The sequence below is a fragment of the Aotus nancymaae genome, unplaced genomic scaffold, assembly GCF_030222135.1.
Source record: "Aotus nancymaae isolate 86718 unplaced genomic scaffold, 86718_ANA_hifiasm-v0.15.2.pri h1tg000002l, whole genome shotgun sequence".
In the NCBI taxonomy this organism is placed as follows: domain Eukaryota; kingdom Metazoa; phylum Chordata; class Mammalia; order Primates; family Aotidae; genus Aotus; species Aotus nancymaae.
In genome coordinates, this window is record NW_026988413.1 from 34,319,531 (window position 1) to 34,337,510 (window position 17,980).

General features: G+C 41.6%; 1 protein-coding gene across 2 annotated transcripts; it reads left to right on the forward strand.

Annotated features, from left to right (window-relative positions):
• The first annotated feature begins 1,494 nt into the window (after nucleotides 1-1,494).
• FEZF1 (FEZ family zinc finger 1) lies at nucleotides 1,495-4,852 on the forward strand. 2 transcript variants are annotated; one of them, XM_012473966.2, is made up of 5 exons: nucleotides 1,734-2,236; nucleotides 2,387-2,608; nucleotides 2,850-2,984; nucleotides 3,230-3,362; nucleotides 3,806-4,846. In XM_012473966.2, the coding sequence occupies exons 1-5, from the start codon at nucleotides 1,808-1,810 to the stop codon at nucleotides 4,162-4,164; spliced, it is 1,278 nt and encodes a 425-aa protein (XP_012329389.1). In that variant the 5' UTR covers nucleotides 1,734-1,807; the 3' UTR covers nucleotides 4,165-4,846. The 2 variants fall into 2 exon arrangements, with proteins under 2 accessions (XP_012329388.1, XP_012329389.1); XM_012473965.2 differs by having other exon boundaries at nucleotides 1,495-2,608; nucleotides 3,806-4,852.
• The last annotated feature ends 13,128 nt before the right edge of the window (nucleotides 4,853-17,980 follow it).

The following is a 17,980-nucleotide window of genomic DNA, read 5'->3' on the forward strand; positions in this document are numbered from 1 at the left end:
ATGGCACCCTGAGCTGCTGCTGTCGGCCCCTCACCTCAGGGTCCATGCCCCACCGCCCTTTGCTTGCAGCTCTGCTCTCTCCCTTGGCCTCCTCGCGCCCGCTCACAGCTGCCGCATGTTCCAACTCTGTGCAGCCCTCCGTGCGCGCCTAGCTCCGGAATCCAGCTCTGGGTGATCGCAGGCTGGCAAGGGACTGCGCCGGGGAAGGTGAGCGCCGCAGCTTCTAGGGCGCTCCTGGAAGCGCTAGTCTGGGCGGCGGGAACCCGCACAGTCGGAGCAGGCAGCCACAGACGTCTTCCCGGAAACCTCCACCCGCACCGTCGCGCCGCCCCAGGAGTTTGGGCCGAGGCGCCACACCAGGCGGGTGCTCGGCTGGGGGGCGTTGCAGTGGAAACTGTCTCTAGGCGCGCTCTTTGGGAGGCGCAAGGGTACCTGTGGACACAACTCCCGCGCCGGCAGCTCTCCTTGTAGCGCACAGACACCCAGGTTGCCGCCTGCGCTGCTTAGAGGAGGCTCGTAGACGTCGGCAGCCGGGCTGGGAACTAATAAATTCTGTTTCCCTTCTCCTCTCGGCATTCAGTATTTAAAATGCTCCAGGAGAGCTCTAGCTGAGAGCAGGTACTTAAGAAAGAAATGCTCTTTCCAGACTCTCAATGGAAACTCGGAAGCGTGCGCGCGCGCGCGCGTTTGTGTGTATCCTGGGTGGGGTCCGATCGAGTCAAGGTTTCTTGTGGTGTGACACCCGATTATTCCTTGCAACTCCTTAACTTTGTGGATGGAAGTGCGACTTTCCCAGGCCTATTGCCACGGGCATTGCCTTTACAAAACCACAAACACATAACAAGCCTCCCAAGGCTTTTAATTCTCAGGGGCGTTTTGGAAGGCCAGTTACCTGCTGGCGTCTTCTAAATGGTCCAGACTCGGTTCGGGCCGCGGAGACTCCGGGATTCCGGGAGCGCGCAACCCCGAGCCCTGGAGGAAGAAGGAGGTCTGCGAAGGAGGTGGCACAGACACGACCCCGGCCCAGCCCGGCCCAGCCAGGCCCGGCGGAACCAAGCAGCGAAACCTCGGATTTCGCTGCCGAGGCTTCCTGGCCGAGGCTTTCTGGAGCTTGGCGTTTGATAAATATAGCCTGGCGTTTGCCCCTGAATTAGACTCCGTTTCCTTATTTAGCCCTTGCACAATGATTTTAGATGATGTCACTTAAAGCTAAACGAGAAAATTGATCTCAGATTTGCTTGGCCTCTAAAGCCTGGTTAAGCAGATTGAGAATTAGAAAGACAGAGGAAGCAAAAGGGGGGGTGGGGGCGGCGGAGGGTAGTGAAGTGTGCGCGGCAGAGTGTGTGCGCGGAGGGGAGGGCGCGCCACGCGGGTGAAAGCGCCCCCGCCTCTTCTGGGCGGGGAACCTCACTCACCAATGAAAAGTAGTTACTGACTGCAGAGGAAAAAAAAAGTTTTCCTGTTGACTGTTGGAAGCGAATTGAACAATTATCTAGTTTACCTTCTCCTCTTGGAAGTTAACGATTGGCGAGATCTTGGCTGCGTTATTGACACAACACTTTCTATTGATAGAAATAAGTAGTGATTGTTCCCGAGTCATTGGTGCGCCAAGAACTCTGCGATGGGCTGGCAGGAGTCCATTGGGCTGGGCAGGCAGGTTCGGCTGGTGATGCTGGGGAGGAGGAGGAGGAGGAGGCTACTGGTGGTGATGGTGCCCGTCCCCCTCTCCGCAGGTCTGTGACAAGCAGGGAACCAGGCGACTGACGGCGCAGCCCAGCCCCGGCTGACGGACGCTGGCGACTCAGACATGGACAGTAGCTGCCACAACGCGACTACCAAAATGTTAGCGACTGCTCCAGCCCGGGGCAACATGATGAGCACGTCCAAACCCTTGGCTTTCTCCATTGAACGAATCATGGCGCGCACCCCTGAGCCCAAGGCCCTGCCAGTACCCCACTTCCTGCAGGGAGCTTTACCCAAGGGGGAACCCAAGCACTCTCTGCATCTCAACTCGTCGATCCCCTGCATGATCCCCTTCGTGCCTGTGGCGTACGACACGAGCTCCAAGGCAGGAGTGACGGGCTCCGAGCCGCGGAAGGAGAGTCTGGAGGCCCCGGCGGCGCCTGCGGCGGTGCCCTCGGCGCCGGCATTCAGCTGCAGCGACCTGCTTAACTGCGCACTGAGTCTCAAGAGCGACCTGGCCCGCGACGCGCTGCCACTGCAGCAGTACAAGCTGGTAAGGCCGCGTGTGGTCAACCACTCTTCATTCCACGCTATGGGCGCCTTGTGCTACCTGAACCGAGGTGACGACCCGTGCCACCCGGCAGCCGGCGTGAACATCCACCCGGTGGCCTCCTACTTCCTCAGTTCCCCTTTGCACCCTCAGCCAAAAACGTATTTAGCCGAAAGGAATAAACTGGTGGTCCCGGCAATGGAGAAATATCCTTCCGGAGTGGCTTTCAAAGACCTGTCTCAGGCTCAGCTGCAGCATTACATGAAAGAAAGCGCCCAGCTTCTGTCGGAAAAAATCGCGTTCAAAACCTCGGACTTCAGCCGAGGCTCTCCTAATGCCAAGCCCAAAGTTTTCACTTGCGAAGTGTGTGGAAAGGCAAGTACTATGCAAAACGGCGATCCTTTCCCTCCCTCCCTTCCTTCTTTCTTTCATTCCTTCCTTCCTTCCTTCCTTCCTTTTTTCCCCTCCTCCTTTCCTTCCTCCCTTTTTAGTATTTGTGGGGTAATTATTTGTATACACTTTTTGTAAGATTCTCTTCCTCCTGCCCTCCCTCTGCCCGGTTTGATTTCAAAGTTACTTGATCAGCTAACCTGTTCTGTGTGTGTTTAATTTTAAGGTCTTTAATGCGCACTACAACTTAACCCGTCACATGCCAGTGCACACAGGAGCCAGACCCTTCGTTTGCAAAGTGTGCGGAAAAGGTTTCAGGCAAGCAAGCACCCTGTGCAGGCACAAGATCATTCATACGCAGGTGTGTTCATACGTCTTAATTTCGCCTAGTTTGCTTCGGAACTGTTTGCAGAAAACAGCCGATAAAGCCTTACTCTTGAGGATAAGGTTCGTTTAAAACGTGCTAGCTGAACAGGGCGAATGCCATGTATTGTTTGCCTTTGTTCTGCATAGAAGTATTTAAGCAATACTGTGTTTTGAGTTTGCAGAACTTCACATAATAAGAAAATAACCTTAACGTCTCTGCTTTTTCTTTCTCCTGCTTAGGAAAAACCTCACAAATGTAACCAGTGTGGCAAAGCATTTAATAGAAGTTCCACTTTAAACACACATACCCGAATACACGCGGGCTACAAACCGTTTGTGTGTGAATTCTGTGGCAAAGGATTTCATCAAAAAGGTAGGGAAACCAGGAAATGTTGTATCTCACGGTTAGTCTTATGAAAAGCCATACTCAATCTTTTGGGGATGTTTTAGAAGACGATGTTTAAAGTGTAGTTACGTGGCGCATTTGTTGCTATTCTAACCCCCTACCCGAAGTTTGTTTAGTATCAGAGAAAGACATAGTTCATAAAACAAGGTATTTTTTTAACCGCATGTTCTCATTCTATATAATTGGACTGATAAATGTGTATTAAGATTTAAAGGAAGTGGCATCACTGTTGATGCGATGTTTGAAAATAAACTTGGAGAGACAAGTGCAGGCACGGATAGCAGCCCTGCACTGGTTGTGGGACCTGTGGCGGCTCTTCTGTTTGTCTGGCGCAACCTTCGACATGTCCACTCCTCCCTTGTTAAGGTCTTTTTTTTCAGAACCACATCCCTGTCATTTGTCTGTTTCAGGGAATTACAAAAACCACAAGTTGACCCACAGCGGGGAGAAGCAGTTCAAGTGCAATATCTGCAACAAGGCTTTCCACCAGGTTTACAACCTCACCTTCCACATGCACACTCACAACGACAAGAAGCCTTTCACCTGCCCCACGTGCGGCAAGGGTTTCTGCAGGAACTTTGACCTCAAGAAGCACGTCCGCAAGCTGCACGACAGCAGCCTGGGGCTGGCCCGCACGCCTGCTGGCGAACCAGGCACAGAACCGCTGCCCTCGCTACAGCAGCAGCCGCCCGTGACGCTGCCTCCTCTGCAGCAGCCGCTGCCGGCCCCGGGGCCCCTGCAGCCCGGGCTCCACCAGGGCCACCAGTGATCGAGGCCAAGATTCCTCCCAGCCTCAGCCGGGGCCCCCACCGCTGAGGCAGCGGCAGACTAGAGCTCCTGGTCGGAGTTCGTCTGCAGACCCCAGGGCCTGTTGGGTCCCACACTTTAGGGCCGACCAGAAGCCTCTACATCCCCTGGCCTTTCGCCTCTTGCATGCACCTGCTAAATGGTTTTGTGTATTATTTCTATATAGGCACTAACAACATTGAAAAATTTGGAGGGTTTTGTTTCTTTCTATTTTTCTTTTCTTTTTTTGATTTGGAAAGACTTTTCATCTTGGGTGGAGAGATGGTGTTCGTTTTGTTTTGTTTAAACAAATTTCTGCTATATTTATTGAGATCTGTATTATTCTACCCGGGAATGCTGCATCGATTTAATTTTATTATTGTATATATTTCCACTGTGTTGGTTCTCCGGTCTCAAAATATCTGCTGGTTGTTTATTACCATTTCCTCCTTCCCTGAAGTAACAAAACACTGTGTGTATGTCATATATACACGCATAGATGTGTGCGCCCATAAGGGTACATTCCACATTCGTGAGCACACACACATACACGGTAGATAAGGGTGGTTCATTATGATGATTTTGAATTTTACTTTTGATTATTGCACGTGAAAATTGATTCATTGACTGTTGGAAATAAATACTTGGAACATGCTTATTTAATCAACAAACTTTAGGATTCTGTTTATACAGCTAAAGATCCCTGACTCTGACCCCCTCATTAATCCTCCTTCTTAAAATCTAAAACCTGAATTAATAACACTTAATGTTTTGGTCTGAAAATCCATCAAGTGCAAACAGTCTCTTCTAAATGGTTACACCTTTGGAAAAAGTTATGAAATCTGGTAAAGTTCAGAAGCAGAAGACATGGAGTTTTCTAACAAACATAAATTCGGCTTGGACCACCTGATGTTTGTAGTGCACAGTTAAATGGGAACAACATATCCAATAGCTGCGTGCAATGTACATCTCCTCAAATATATTACAATCATAGACAGGTATCTATTGTTTGCATCCTGAAGGCACAGACTGACTTGTACACAGCTGGCAAAGGGAGCCTCCGTGTATTTACATGGGTATATATGTTTATAAACGAATATACTTCCATTCAAGGAGGAAACATGGACGAAAACCAAACTGTGGCTGGTGCCAGGTCCTTGAAATTCTTCAAGTGTTAATCAGCGGCTCCGCTGTGAGCTCGGGCTCTGGTGTTTCTAACTGCAAGTCTCTCCTGTTTTCTTGCCAAAACAGTGAAACAACTGCTAAAGACTTTAATTAAGAGGGGTAATTAGTTCAGATTTATCAAAGCCGGGTTGTTATACTATTAGCTGCTCAGTAGAAGCTGCCAAACTCACAGCCCAGCACAATCGTGCTACTGCAGCGGGGCAACATCATGGGACCGCGACTCGGGGGAGCGGACCCCGGGGTCCCCGCGTCGCCGCCGCGGTCTCCATCACCCAGTCAGGCCCGGGGCCAGTGAGGCCAGTCCTGTAGGCCTCGGGGGTGCATCTTGGCCCCTCCCTGGCCCACGCGCTCCCTCCAGGGCTGTGGTCGGCCGAGATTCCACCGTCTGTCCACACCGCGGGCCCAGGTTCTACAGAGTCCAAGGATGTCCTTTCTGCACCCACTGTAGGGCGTCCTCGTCAGCTCCGGGACCGCCCTGACAGTTGCGGGGAATGAACTTAAATGTGCGGCGCCGCCTCATTTCTACGCGTCCTGCTGCGCCCAGGAAAAGGCGGTGCAGAGCGGCGAGAGGCGAGACCGAGAGCGGACTTGTGCAGCGGACACCGGGGGCGGGGGAAGAGGGGGGCGCGGCGGCGGCCACCCGAACTCTCATTTCATGGCGGGGAAAGACTGACGGCTCTGGTCACCAAGAGTGGGTGGCCTGAGTGCTTTTCGACAACCTAGGAAGCAAGGAGATGACGAACAGCCCCAGTGGGGTGATCGCGGGCGGGCGAGTGAGCGGGCCCCGGGGGGACCCCCACCCCACGTTTGGCCTGAGCCCCTTATGGGTTGTGGGGAGCAAGTTTGAGAATCTAGAGGGCATGGACCTGGTGTGGGCTGGCAAGGTCCCCAGAACAGGGAAGTCCTGACACTTCCTGCAGGCGTTTGGTCCAGACCTTTCTCAACGCTTGTACCAGGACGCATGCCCTTTGTGGACACGGGGGACAAGTTCCTGCCCAGACGTGATTAGATCGAATCCCGAAGTTTCTCTTTTCCTGACCTCCTCACTGCCCGCCCTTGTCCATTGCTGAGGCCAAATCCATGTTAGATTTGACTTCAGAAAGCGATGGAGCGTCTTGGAATTCCACAGCTGGCTGGATTCCGAATCCACGCGGCCCGAAGTAGCTCCATCTCTCACTGAATTTTACAGCTGATTTGATAATCTCGTATCAGGCTCTGGCCAAATTCCTTGACAGCTGCCTATGCCTCCGAAGGAGTTTTGAGAGATGCTGCAGAGTTTATGAATCACCTTTTCCAAAGTGGCTTAGTCAGATCTTGGAAGCATTTGGTTTGAGTAAATGAGAATGAGATCAGGAGTCATTATAATTTGCAACTTACACGTTTCAGTGAAAGAGCAGGAAATGGCCTTTGCTTCTTGAACTTGTTGTCAACACATATTTGAACTTATTCTCAAAACCCAGAGTGTAGATTCTTCTAGACATTAGAGATGATGAGATTTTACTGGTGGAAAGCCAAGTGAACATTATTGAGAAACATGACTAAACCATTAAATACCCCATGCCAGTGCACTTTGACATATTCAGGGTGGGGGGGACTCTTCTATGGAATAAAAGAATTGGTTTGTTTCAATCCAGAAAAAAAGAGAGAAGGGAGGGAGCAGAAGGAAGAAAAGGGGGGAGGTTGAGAGCCAGAGAGAGAGAGAGAGAGAAGGGGGGAGGGGAGGGGAGAGGAGAGGAGAGAAAAAGAAAGCCTGAGAAGAAAAGGAAGATGAGAAAGAATAGAATAAAAGAATGAAGGAAACAGAAAAAAATGGAAAAACCGTTATTGTACATTCCACATTACAATGTGGAATGACTTTGCTATAAGATCTGATCTGGGATGGTGCAATAGTTGCAGTGAAGGCAGGCACAGGAAATTATTGCTCACATGTTTGAGCAGCCTGGAGTGTTAGTGATTAAGTAGAGGAGGCCAAAAGGAAATTCTCTAAAATGAAGCACTCAAGAGAACTACTTTTCAGGAGGTAAATTATTGGTGAACTTTGATTTATGATAAAGCTATTAGAGCTTACATGAAGGAGAATCTCCTTAAAGAGAGTATAAGCTTAGGGATTAAGTTTATGGGAGAAAAAAAATTGATGAAGTGGAATACTTAACTAATAGTCAGGGAAAGACCTGCAATTCTCTCCCCTCAACTAATATTGAAGGGTGATTTTTTTCCCTTCAACTATCTAACCTCTGCATGTGTGTATGTCTGTGTGTACATGTCTCTGTGTTACATGTGTCTTATTATAGATTTTTATGCTTGCTCATGAAACAGATTCCCTAAATTGAAACTTGGTTTTGTCCCGGTCCACCTTCTTTTGATCAGACGTTAGCCAGCAAACTCTCTCATGTTTAGTGAGGAAGAGAGGCCACTGTCAAGATTATGTGATGAGGGAAATGGTTTACCTTCCACTCCCTCTGTTGGAATTAACTTTTGGTATAAGGAAGATGGCCTTCCTCTGGAAAGGGCAGCAGAGACTAATTTTAGAAATTTAGTGATTCACTGAGACCTTATATTTAGTTCAGTTTTGGAAATCAGAACATATAAAACAATTCACATTATAAATACTGATTTCCTATCCTTGTTTTGTTTTGTTTTGTTTTGTTGAATCAGGGTCTTGCTCTGTCACATAGGCTGGAGTGCAATGGCACACACATAGCTCACTGCAGTCTCTGTCTCTGATGCTCAAGCAATCCTGCCTCAGCCTCCCAAGCAGCTGGACCACAGGTGCATGCCACCATGCCCAGCTAATTTTTGTATTTTTGGTAGAGACGGAATTTTGCCATGTTGCCCAGGCTTGTCTTGAACTCCTGTGCTCAAGCAATACTCCTGTCTCCACTTTCCAAAGCGCTGGGATTACAAGCATGTTACATGAGTTTTACCATGCCTAGCCAAATTCCTGTCTATTTTATTTTAACACAGAACCCAAATCCCGATTTATAATAATCTCTTCCAAAGGTAACAATTTGTTTAGATTTCCCAAATTTTAGTTTAAGAACAAGTTATTATGCAAGAGTAAGACTAAAGTGTCCATTGTTAGTAGTAAATGAAAGCATTGCATATGTGTCTCATCTAAGCAGTTACTTGTTAGCGATGTTGGAGGCTTAGTGAGTTTCTTATGAAACTTTGCTCTTCTCCAAGTATAGAAGAAATTAATCCACAAGATGCAATGGAGTCATAATTCCCAGAATCTGTGCATCCTATTTCACAGATTTCCCCCCCATCAATGTTAGAAATCCTAATTTTGCTAGAACTGGTAATACTCAGAATAAACTAAGGTATAACTGTAGAGGGTATATTTTGTCTTGTAAAATATTTATTGTAAGACATGCAGTATAAAATACAAGGATCTCAAATTCAAAATTGGAGCAGAAACAAAAATGTTTTCTTTTTTACTTTATAAACCCATGTACTGGGTAAATCTCTTATTCACGAGGTTTATGATTTTAAGGGCCCATGACTTGTTGTTACCAGAGTGCATTTTCAACAGCATTAAAACTAAAACCGACCTAAATTTCAGTAGGTAAAAATATAAAGTTGTTGGCTGTTGAGATAAAAAGTAATTTTGAACCCAATAAAACATCGTTGTCTTTTTGCTATATTTTTGCTAAAAAACACAGATTACTCTCACAGAAGAAGTTATTTGTGTCCATTAGGTTAATTAAAAACCGAAAAACAAACTGTATTTGTTAGTAGAAAATACCTTGTTTTGAATTTCATTGCTGGCCAGGCATGGTGGCTCACACTGCAATCCCAGCACTTTGGGAGGCCTAGACAGGTGGATTACCTGAGGTCAGGAGTTAGAGACAAGGCTGGCTGACATGGCAAAACCCGTCTCTATGAAAAATACAAAAAACTAACCAGGTGTGTTGGCAGGTGCCTGTAATCCCAGCTACTTGGGAGGCTGAGGCAGGAGAATTGCTTGAACCCTGGCTGCAGAGGTTGCAGTGAGCCAATACTGTGCCTTAGCACTCCAGCCTGGGCAACAAGAGTGAAACTCTATCTCAAAAAAAAAGAAAAACAAATTTATTGCTTCTAGAAATTAATGCCTGTGTCCATTTCAGCCTCAGGACAAACTAAAGACAAATAGTGATATAGTAATCAACACCCTGGTTATTTGTGTAATTTTGATGTTAAAGCAATTGCCATTTAAGCTAGCCTAGGTTATCTCACTCCATGCAAAAGAGAAGAGGATGCCTAGGGTTTAAATGACCTTGATATGAAAATGTAACTCTGTTATTGTAATTTTCTCCATACATTTTTACATATTGCCTACAATGAACTTGGAGAAAAAGTCAAAATTCATCATGTAATTGAATGAGTATAAAGTTATTACAAATCATCATGTACATTTTCTGTTCAAGATTGAGGTGACATTGGTGTCAAATGAAATCATGTCACTGTTGGTCTTATGGAGATTAAGTTACTAAGTAAAGATTAAATAAAATTCTGCCAATACAAGTCTCTAGAGTTAATATTTTGCTGTCAAACAAACAAATGTTGCTTCTGGGTACAAAGGTGTGGAAATGGAGAAGGAAAGCATGAGGTATCAATGTCTAACTGCAGCTAGAAATCTATCACAAAATGTAGAGCAGATCACTAGTTTGATTTCACTTTATTCTTAGTAGGAATAATGCAGATTGTTTTTGTCTGAGAACTCTGAAAGTTTAGATCAATGCATGACCATCTAGTTACGATAACAAGGTGAAGTCTTTTGACAAGCCACAATAGCAATGTAACTTATCAATTAAATATAACAAATATGATAACCAAATCTGGAGCATGTGTCTTAGTTAGCACAGGCTGTTGTAATAAAATATCACAGGCTGGGTGACTTAAACAGCTGAAATTTATTTTCTTACTGGAGGCTGGAAGTCAGGTGTGTCTCAGTTAGCTCAGGCTGCTGTAATAAAATATCACAGGCTGGGTGACTTAAACAGCTGAAATTTATTTTCTCACTGTTCCGGAGGCTGGAAGTCTCAGATCAGGGTACCGGCGTGGTCTTCTTCTGGTAAGAGTTCTATTTTTTGTTTGCAGATCTACCTTCTTGCTGTGCATTCACATGACTTCTTCTTTGTGCCTCCTGGGAAGAGAGAGAGAAAGCAAGCTTGGCATTGTCTCTTCTTATAAGGGCACTAATCCCATCAGACCAAGGTTCCACCCTCACAACCTCATCTACCTCTGCTTACCTCCTAGAGGCCTTATCTCCGAACACCATCATATTCTGGGTTAGGGCATCAGCAAATGAATTTTGGGGGGACACAAACATTCAGTACATAGTGTGCAACATTCCAAAAGTGTACCTTATTTACACAAAGTTCTTAATAAAAGTGGACTTACACTTGTAAAATTTCAACAAAATCTGCATTTTGAGAATCTCCACCGGATAAACAACCAAGCAACAACCCAACCCATTTTCTCCAACATATATCTGTAAGGAAGAGAGAGAAGTAGAGGCATAGGGAGGGGACCAGAGAGAGAGAGAGAGAGAGAGAGAGAGAGAGAGAGAGAGACAGAGAGAGAGAGACAGAGAGAGAGAAAGAAAGAAAGACAGAAAGAAAACAAGAAACTTATTTTTTAAAATACTTGAAAAACAGAATAATCAATTATTATATGTGAATCTTATTTTAATCCCAATTCGATAAATAAACTGTAAAAGTAGAAGTCATATATGACATCTAAAACTACTGGGAGTTTGAACACTGGGCCTTTAATAAAATTAAAGAATTGTGCTTACTTTTTAAGATATGAAAAAAGGTATCATGGTTGTGTCTTAACATAGTTCTTTTAGAGCTCTGTATTCTGTTATTTAAGTTACAACTAGCATCTACCTAATAGAGACCAGGGATGTTGCTAAAATTTCTTAAATGTATAGGATAGTCCATACAATAAAGAACTTTCTGGACTAAAATGGCTATAGTGTCAAAATTGAGAAACGCTTACTTAAAGGTTCTAGTTCCCAAGGTAGGTTCTAATAGCGTCACTCTGGCCTCTTTATCTGACCTATTCATCTGGGTGTTAATTCATGGTCTACTCAGTTGTGGTCAGAGTATCAATTTAGGTTTCTAGTGACCTCTCTTAAAGTTTATTGACTTTTTCTGCTGCATTGTCCAATATGCTATTAGAGACATCTAGTAAAATTTCGGGTTTATTTCTCAGTTTTAGAATTTCCATTTGTTCTTCTTTTATAGTTTCTGTTTATTTTCCTGCTGAGATTACCTATATCTTTACTCATGTCTCATGCTTTTTTGAATTATTGAAGATTTTTATGATAGCTGTTTTAATGTCCTTGCCTGCTAATTCTGACATCTTTGTCATATTGGGATCTATTTCAATTGCTATTTGTTCTCCAAATTATATAACACATTGTCTTGTTTTTTAATATGAATATTAATTTTTATTATATTCTAGATATTATAGATTTTATATTATTGAGACTCCAGATTTTTATAACAGTTCTGCGCAGTCTATTGTTAAAATACTTAAAAGAAATGCTTCATATATGTTGCCTAATTATGTTTGTTTGTTTGCTTTACAGTGGGAGAGTATCTCTGATAACCCTTACTTCATTATTGCAGGAACTGAATGTTTAGGTAAGTTTCTTCCAAAGCACTTGGTGCAAACCATAAAAACTGTACGTAGAAAGATCTGTATGAATTTTTTCAGGGTCTATGACAAGGCAGACAACTGGACAGTTATGAACTATTTAACTTTATGAAAAGTACACAACTTTTAATGCATGTTTTAATTCTTAATTTTTGAAGAATATTTAACTCTTTATTTTTAACCTTGTCTAATTTGTTTAGCTATTACCCCATGTCTGGAACAGTGTTTGCCACATAGCAGGTGCTTAATCATTGTTGAACTTAACACTGGATCATCAGTATGAGTGTGACTATTGATGGAGGGAGATAGAGTCAAGTAGCTTTGAAGAGGTTTAAGTTTACAAGCAGTTAATGATAATATAACATTTGTATGTTGTTTTATAAATAAATCAGTATTACATATTTAACATATTTTATACACACACACACACACACACACACACACATTAAACAACAAGAGACAGTTATTTTTTCATGGTTCTGAAGACTGGAAGTCCAAGATCAAGGTGTTAACAGATTTAGTTACTGGTGAGGACTCTCTTTCTGGCTTGCAAAAGGCCACCTTCTCGCTGTGTGCTCATATGGCCTTTCCTTAGTGGTTGCAAAATACAAGTAAGGTGTCAGTCAGACTGAGTTCCTTCTGGAGACTCTAGGGAAGAAATTTTGTTTTTTTTCCAGCATTGAGAGGCCACCTGCAGTACTTGCCTCTTGGTTACATTCTTGTGTTATCTGTTTTAAGCTTTTATGTATATACCCTTATTTGATATATTTGATTTTATGTATTAAATCTTATTTAATTTTAAAAATTATGAGTTAGACCAAGTTTAACAGCACTATTTTATAGTTGAGAATTTTGAGGATTTTAGAGATGAAGAGACATGCTCAAAGTCACCCAGCAGTCAGAAGACAGAACTAAAAGACAGAAGACTAGACCATGGTGACTTCAAGACAAAGATACTTTAAGCTATCACAACAGAGAAATATTGGAGTCAGCAATCCCTGACCCGTTTTACAATTGGTACACTAATGGAGTATGGCTTGTGAAAGCCAGAACCAGAACCAGAACCAGACATGGCCCAACTTTATAATAATAATAGCCAGTGGGGGCTGGTCCTTTTTTAAATATTCCTACAATTAGAAATGAAATTACACTCTCAAAACTCACAATTGGACATTAAATATATAAGAAGTAACTTCTACTTGTAAAAAAAATGACTTTACAGCTGGATGCATTAGCATGACCCTGTAATTCCAGCTAATTAGGAGGCTGAGGAAGGATAATCTCTTGAGCCTAGGAAGTTAAGACCAGCCTTCACAATACAGTGAGAGCCCATCTCAAAAAATTAAATAATTAAATTAAATTAAATGATTCTACAGTAGTACAACCAGGAAAGTTATAGAGTCTTTATAAATAGTGGTAGACAATGAAGTACTATATGATTAAGTTGGTTGGGTACTCTTTGCCTCTGAGACAATTTACATTCCTTTGAGGCATTTATATAATCAGTATATTGAATGTGGCATATAAAAAGTTGGAAAAGTAGTATGATTAAAAAAGAAATAACTAGAAATCAGGACTATTCTTAATGTTGTACAAAGTAATTGGCAGAAAATGTTAAATTCTACTGGATAATCCTTAGTGAATCTTGATACATAGCTATACAGTTCAAATAAATGTATATTCCTATCCAATTAAGTACAGATATTTTACAGGGTGAGTTAAAAATATTACATGGAAAATCAAATAAATTTCAAGTATGTAGTACACTGCTTCAGTCTTCATCACAGAACTTAAAGGACATTTAGAATAGAAGCTTGAAAGAAAGATTTGAGAAGTACTAAGAAAGATATATCAGTCAGTCAACAAAAATGTATTGTGTGCCTACCATGAGACAGGACCTGTACTAAATGATGTTGAAATGGTGATACAATAAAGAACATTATCTATGCTTTGATGGATCTCAACCACAATGCATTTAATAAGAAACATCCAATAAATAATTATATGCATAGAAAATAGTATGAAAAAGGAGTAAGAGTTTCTGAAAGGAAGATCTAATAAAGTCAGAGTGAAAGAGGTAGGTGTTTGAAAAAGCTTTCCTGAGGAAGTGATTTTAACAGGAGTATGTTTACCACCATCTGTATATTTCTTGAATATAAGCCACTTATATAAAATAAAAGACTTAAATCTTAGGGAAGAGTATAAAATATATTTCTTGAACAAAAAGATTATCTTTGTATTTTGACTGTACTTTGAGTCTCAGAGTTAGTCTTTAGGATCCATAGTTAGATATCTTAAAATCTAGGCTTTTTAAGGAAAAAAACATTTTTATTAATCTCAAAGTCATATCTGGTCCTGCTGAATATCTTGAGATAGTTTCAAATATTAGTACCCAACACATAAGAAACAAATGTAATTATGTATATAAATTCATCTGTTTGGCCTGTGTGAAAGATAAGTCAATTTTGGAAAACGATACTTGAATCATGCAACTTAATCGGGGTGATTCCAATTTTAGCTGTTGTCCCAGTTACGGTTTCTTCTGGAGTAAACATATCCCATGGGCCTGGCATACTGCTATTAATTTGGAAAATATTCCTTCTCTTTGGTGATGATGAGTAAAGATTGCCTGACAACATTTGGTTTTACTTGGCAGGGGTAGCCATACACTTTCCTCTTCTTACCACAGAACTATGTGAATTCTCACAATGTCTGTGCAATTTATACTGCACAATGCTCACTTCAAGTTCCAAAATGGCAGCATAGAAGTAAGCTGACTTCACTCCCTGCCCCAAACAGAAAACCAAAAAAATATATACAGCACCAAGATTATCACCAGCAATATTCCAGAACTCAAATATGAGAAGGAGATAGATAGTTCCTAGGGCCACAGAGAAGTGAGAAACTGCAAGTAGTTGGTAAGATAATTGGATTTTCATATCTGTGATGTCCCTCCTCTCAATCTGCTCAGCACCATACTCATGAAAAATTAATATGGGAAAAAGTAATATGGAGGTGGACACTCAGCTTTCCCATCATCTTGGGCTACCTGACAGGATACCTGTTTCTGCCTTAGCCCACAGGCAGCATTGGAAGTGTCTGAAGGAAGAATTATCTTTGAGGATGACCAGAAACAAAGGAGAGAGGTGAGACTACCATTCTCAGCCCTGGAAACTCTGTTCTATAGCCCAACAAAAGGAGATTCCAAATTGGAGTGGCTGTTCAGCAGCACAAGCTGTAGGACGTTTATTTGACAGGTGCCTTGAGCCTAAACCCCTAGCCAGCCTTTCCACATTGTCAGGCTATCCCTGCTTTGGACTTATTCCATGTGGAATGGGTAGTACCCTGATTCTTTCCTAGAGCTGAAGCAAACCTGGGCTTAAGATGCCATCTAGTGCCAAAAGGGAGACAGTGACCAAGTGAAAAAAAGAAAAAAAATCAACACATGAATTACAAAGAATCTCTGTGCAAACATATCCATAAAAACCAAAACAAATCAGACAGAAAAGATGGATGAATAATTCATATTTCAATGTGAAAGACCTACATCCACAGAAAACAGTAGTAGACAGGAAACTATAACCTCCCCAAATGGACAAAGTATGGAACCAGTCACTAACACTAAGACAGTAATATGTGAACTCTCTAAGTAATCAAAATAATAGCATTAAGGAATTTCAGTGATCTCTAAGATAACACAGAGAAGCAATTAAGACATTTATCAGAGAAATGTAGCATAAAGATTAATATTTTTTAAAAAATCAAACAGAAATCTTAGAACTGAGAAATACATTTACTAAATTGAAAAAAGATAATAGAGGTTCTCAACAGCAGAATGAGTCAGAGAAAAAGAATAGGTGAGCTAGAAGACTAACTATTTGAAAGTACATAGAATTGGAGAAAAAAGAATAAAAAGGAAGACCAGACCCATTTTACAAGAAATCCTAAGGGATTTTTAAAAATCCGAATAAAGAAAATCACTGATGTGCAAAAATAAAACATTTGAAGGTATATAAAACCCACTGGCAAAATTAAGTAAATAATACTGTAATTGTGGCGAGCAGTCCACTTATAACTATAGTATGAAGCTCAAAAGACAAATCTATCAAAAGCAAAAATAACTATCACAAACTTTTAAGAGATAGGTAGTATGAAAATATGTAGTGACATCTACATCAAAATGTGGGGGCAAGAGTTAACGTGTAGAGTTTTTTAAAAATTATTTTTGTCATCTAAAATAAGTTGTCATCTATTTAAAATAACTCTTTTATATATAAAATGTTTTTTGTAAACCTCATAGAAACTATAATGCAAAATCCTATGGTAGAGTCCCTGAAAATAAAAAGCAATAAACAGAAACACACTAACAAAGAAAATCACCTTACCACAAAGGAAGAAAAAAAGAAGGGAGTTAAAGCAACCAGAAAACCAGCAAAGCAACAAAATGTAGTAGTAAGATCTCACTTATCAATAATGCTGGATGTAAATGGTCTCATTTCTTGAATTAAAAGGCATACAGTAGCTGAATGGATAAAGAAACAAGACCCAACTATATGCTGCCTGCAAGAAACTCCCTTCACCTATAAAGACATGCATAGTCTGAAAGTGAAAGAGTAGAAAAAGTTATTTTATATAACTGGAAACCAAAAAAGCAGAAGTAACTATAACTTATATCAAATGGACTACAAATCAAAGACTGTAAAAAGAGACAAAATATGTCACTATTTAATGACAAAGAGACCAATTCAGCAAGAGGGTATAACAGTTAAAAATAGCTATACATCCAACACTGGAGATCCCGAAGATATAAACCAAGCATGAATAGATCTAAAAGGAAGCTGGGTGCAGTCGCACATCTGTAATTCCAACACTTTGGGAGGCCAAGGCAGGTGCATCACCTGAGGTCAGGAGTTTGAGACCAGACTGGCCAACATAGTGAAACCCCATCTCTACTAAAAATACAAAAATTAACCACGCATGGTGGTGGGGTGCCTGCAATACCAGCTATTCAGGAGGCTGAGGCAGGAGAATTGCTTGAATCCAGGAGAGAAAGGTTGCAGTGAGCCGAGATGATGCCACTGAACTCCAGCCTGGGCAACAGAGCAAGACTGTATCTCAAAAAAATAAAAAAATATAAAAAAAGAAAGAAAAAGAAAAGAAAGAAATTGAAGTGGACATAAACAAACGGAAAAATATTTCATGCTCATGGATTGGAAGAGCTAATATTATTAAAATGGTAATACTTCCCAAAGAAATATACAGATTCAATGCCATCCCTGTCAAAATACCAATTACATTTTTCACAAAATAGAAAAAATCCTAAAATTTATATGGAATCACAAAAGATCAGAATAGACAAAGCAATCCTGGCAAAAAAGAACACAGCTGGAGGTATCACACTACTTGCACTCCCAAGCTTATTGCAACATTGTTCACAATAGCCAAAGTGTGAAATTAACCTAAGTACCTGTCAATGGATGAATGGATAAATAAAACGTGATAATAATACATGATGGAATAATATTCAGCCATAAAAGAATGAAACTTGCCATTTGCAGCAACATGGATTATGTTAACTGAAACAAGCTAAGCATAGAAAGACAAATGTCACAGACTATCACTCATATGTAGGAAGTAAAATAGTGGATCTCATTGAAATAGGGAGTAGATCTGTGGTTACTAGAGGACAGGGAGGGTAGCAGGTAGCAGGCAATAAAAGAAGGCCGAATAATGTGTGGAAATATACAGTTTAATAAAAGAAATAATACCTAGTATTTGACAGATTAGTAGTTTAAATGTAGCTTACAATAATCTATTTTATATTTCAAAGTAGATGAAAGAATAATTTGAATGTTTCCAGTGTTAAAAAGCAAAAGTTTAAGTGATGGATATCTCAATTATACTAATTTGATCATTAAAATTATATAAATGCATTAACTTATCACATGTACCCAGAAAACACGTAC

Bases quoted from the DNA above. Each gene is read 5' to 3' on its own strand.
- FEZF1 (XM_012473965.2), top strand. From the start codon at position 1,808: ATGGACAGTAGCTGCCACAACGCGACTACCAAAATGTTAGCGACTGCT. The intron at 2,609-2,849 runs GCAAGTACTATG...TTTAATTTTAAG, and splicing joins CTTGCGAAGTGTGTGGAAAG to GTCTTTAATGCGCACTACAA. The intron at 2,985-3,229 runs GTGTGTTCATAC...TCTCCTGCTTAG, and splicing joins ACAAGATCATTCATACGCAG to GAAAAACCTCACAAATGTAA.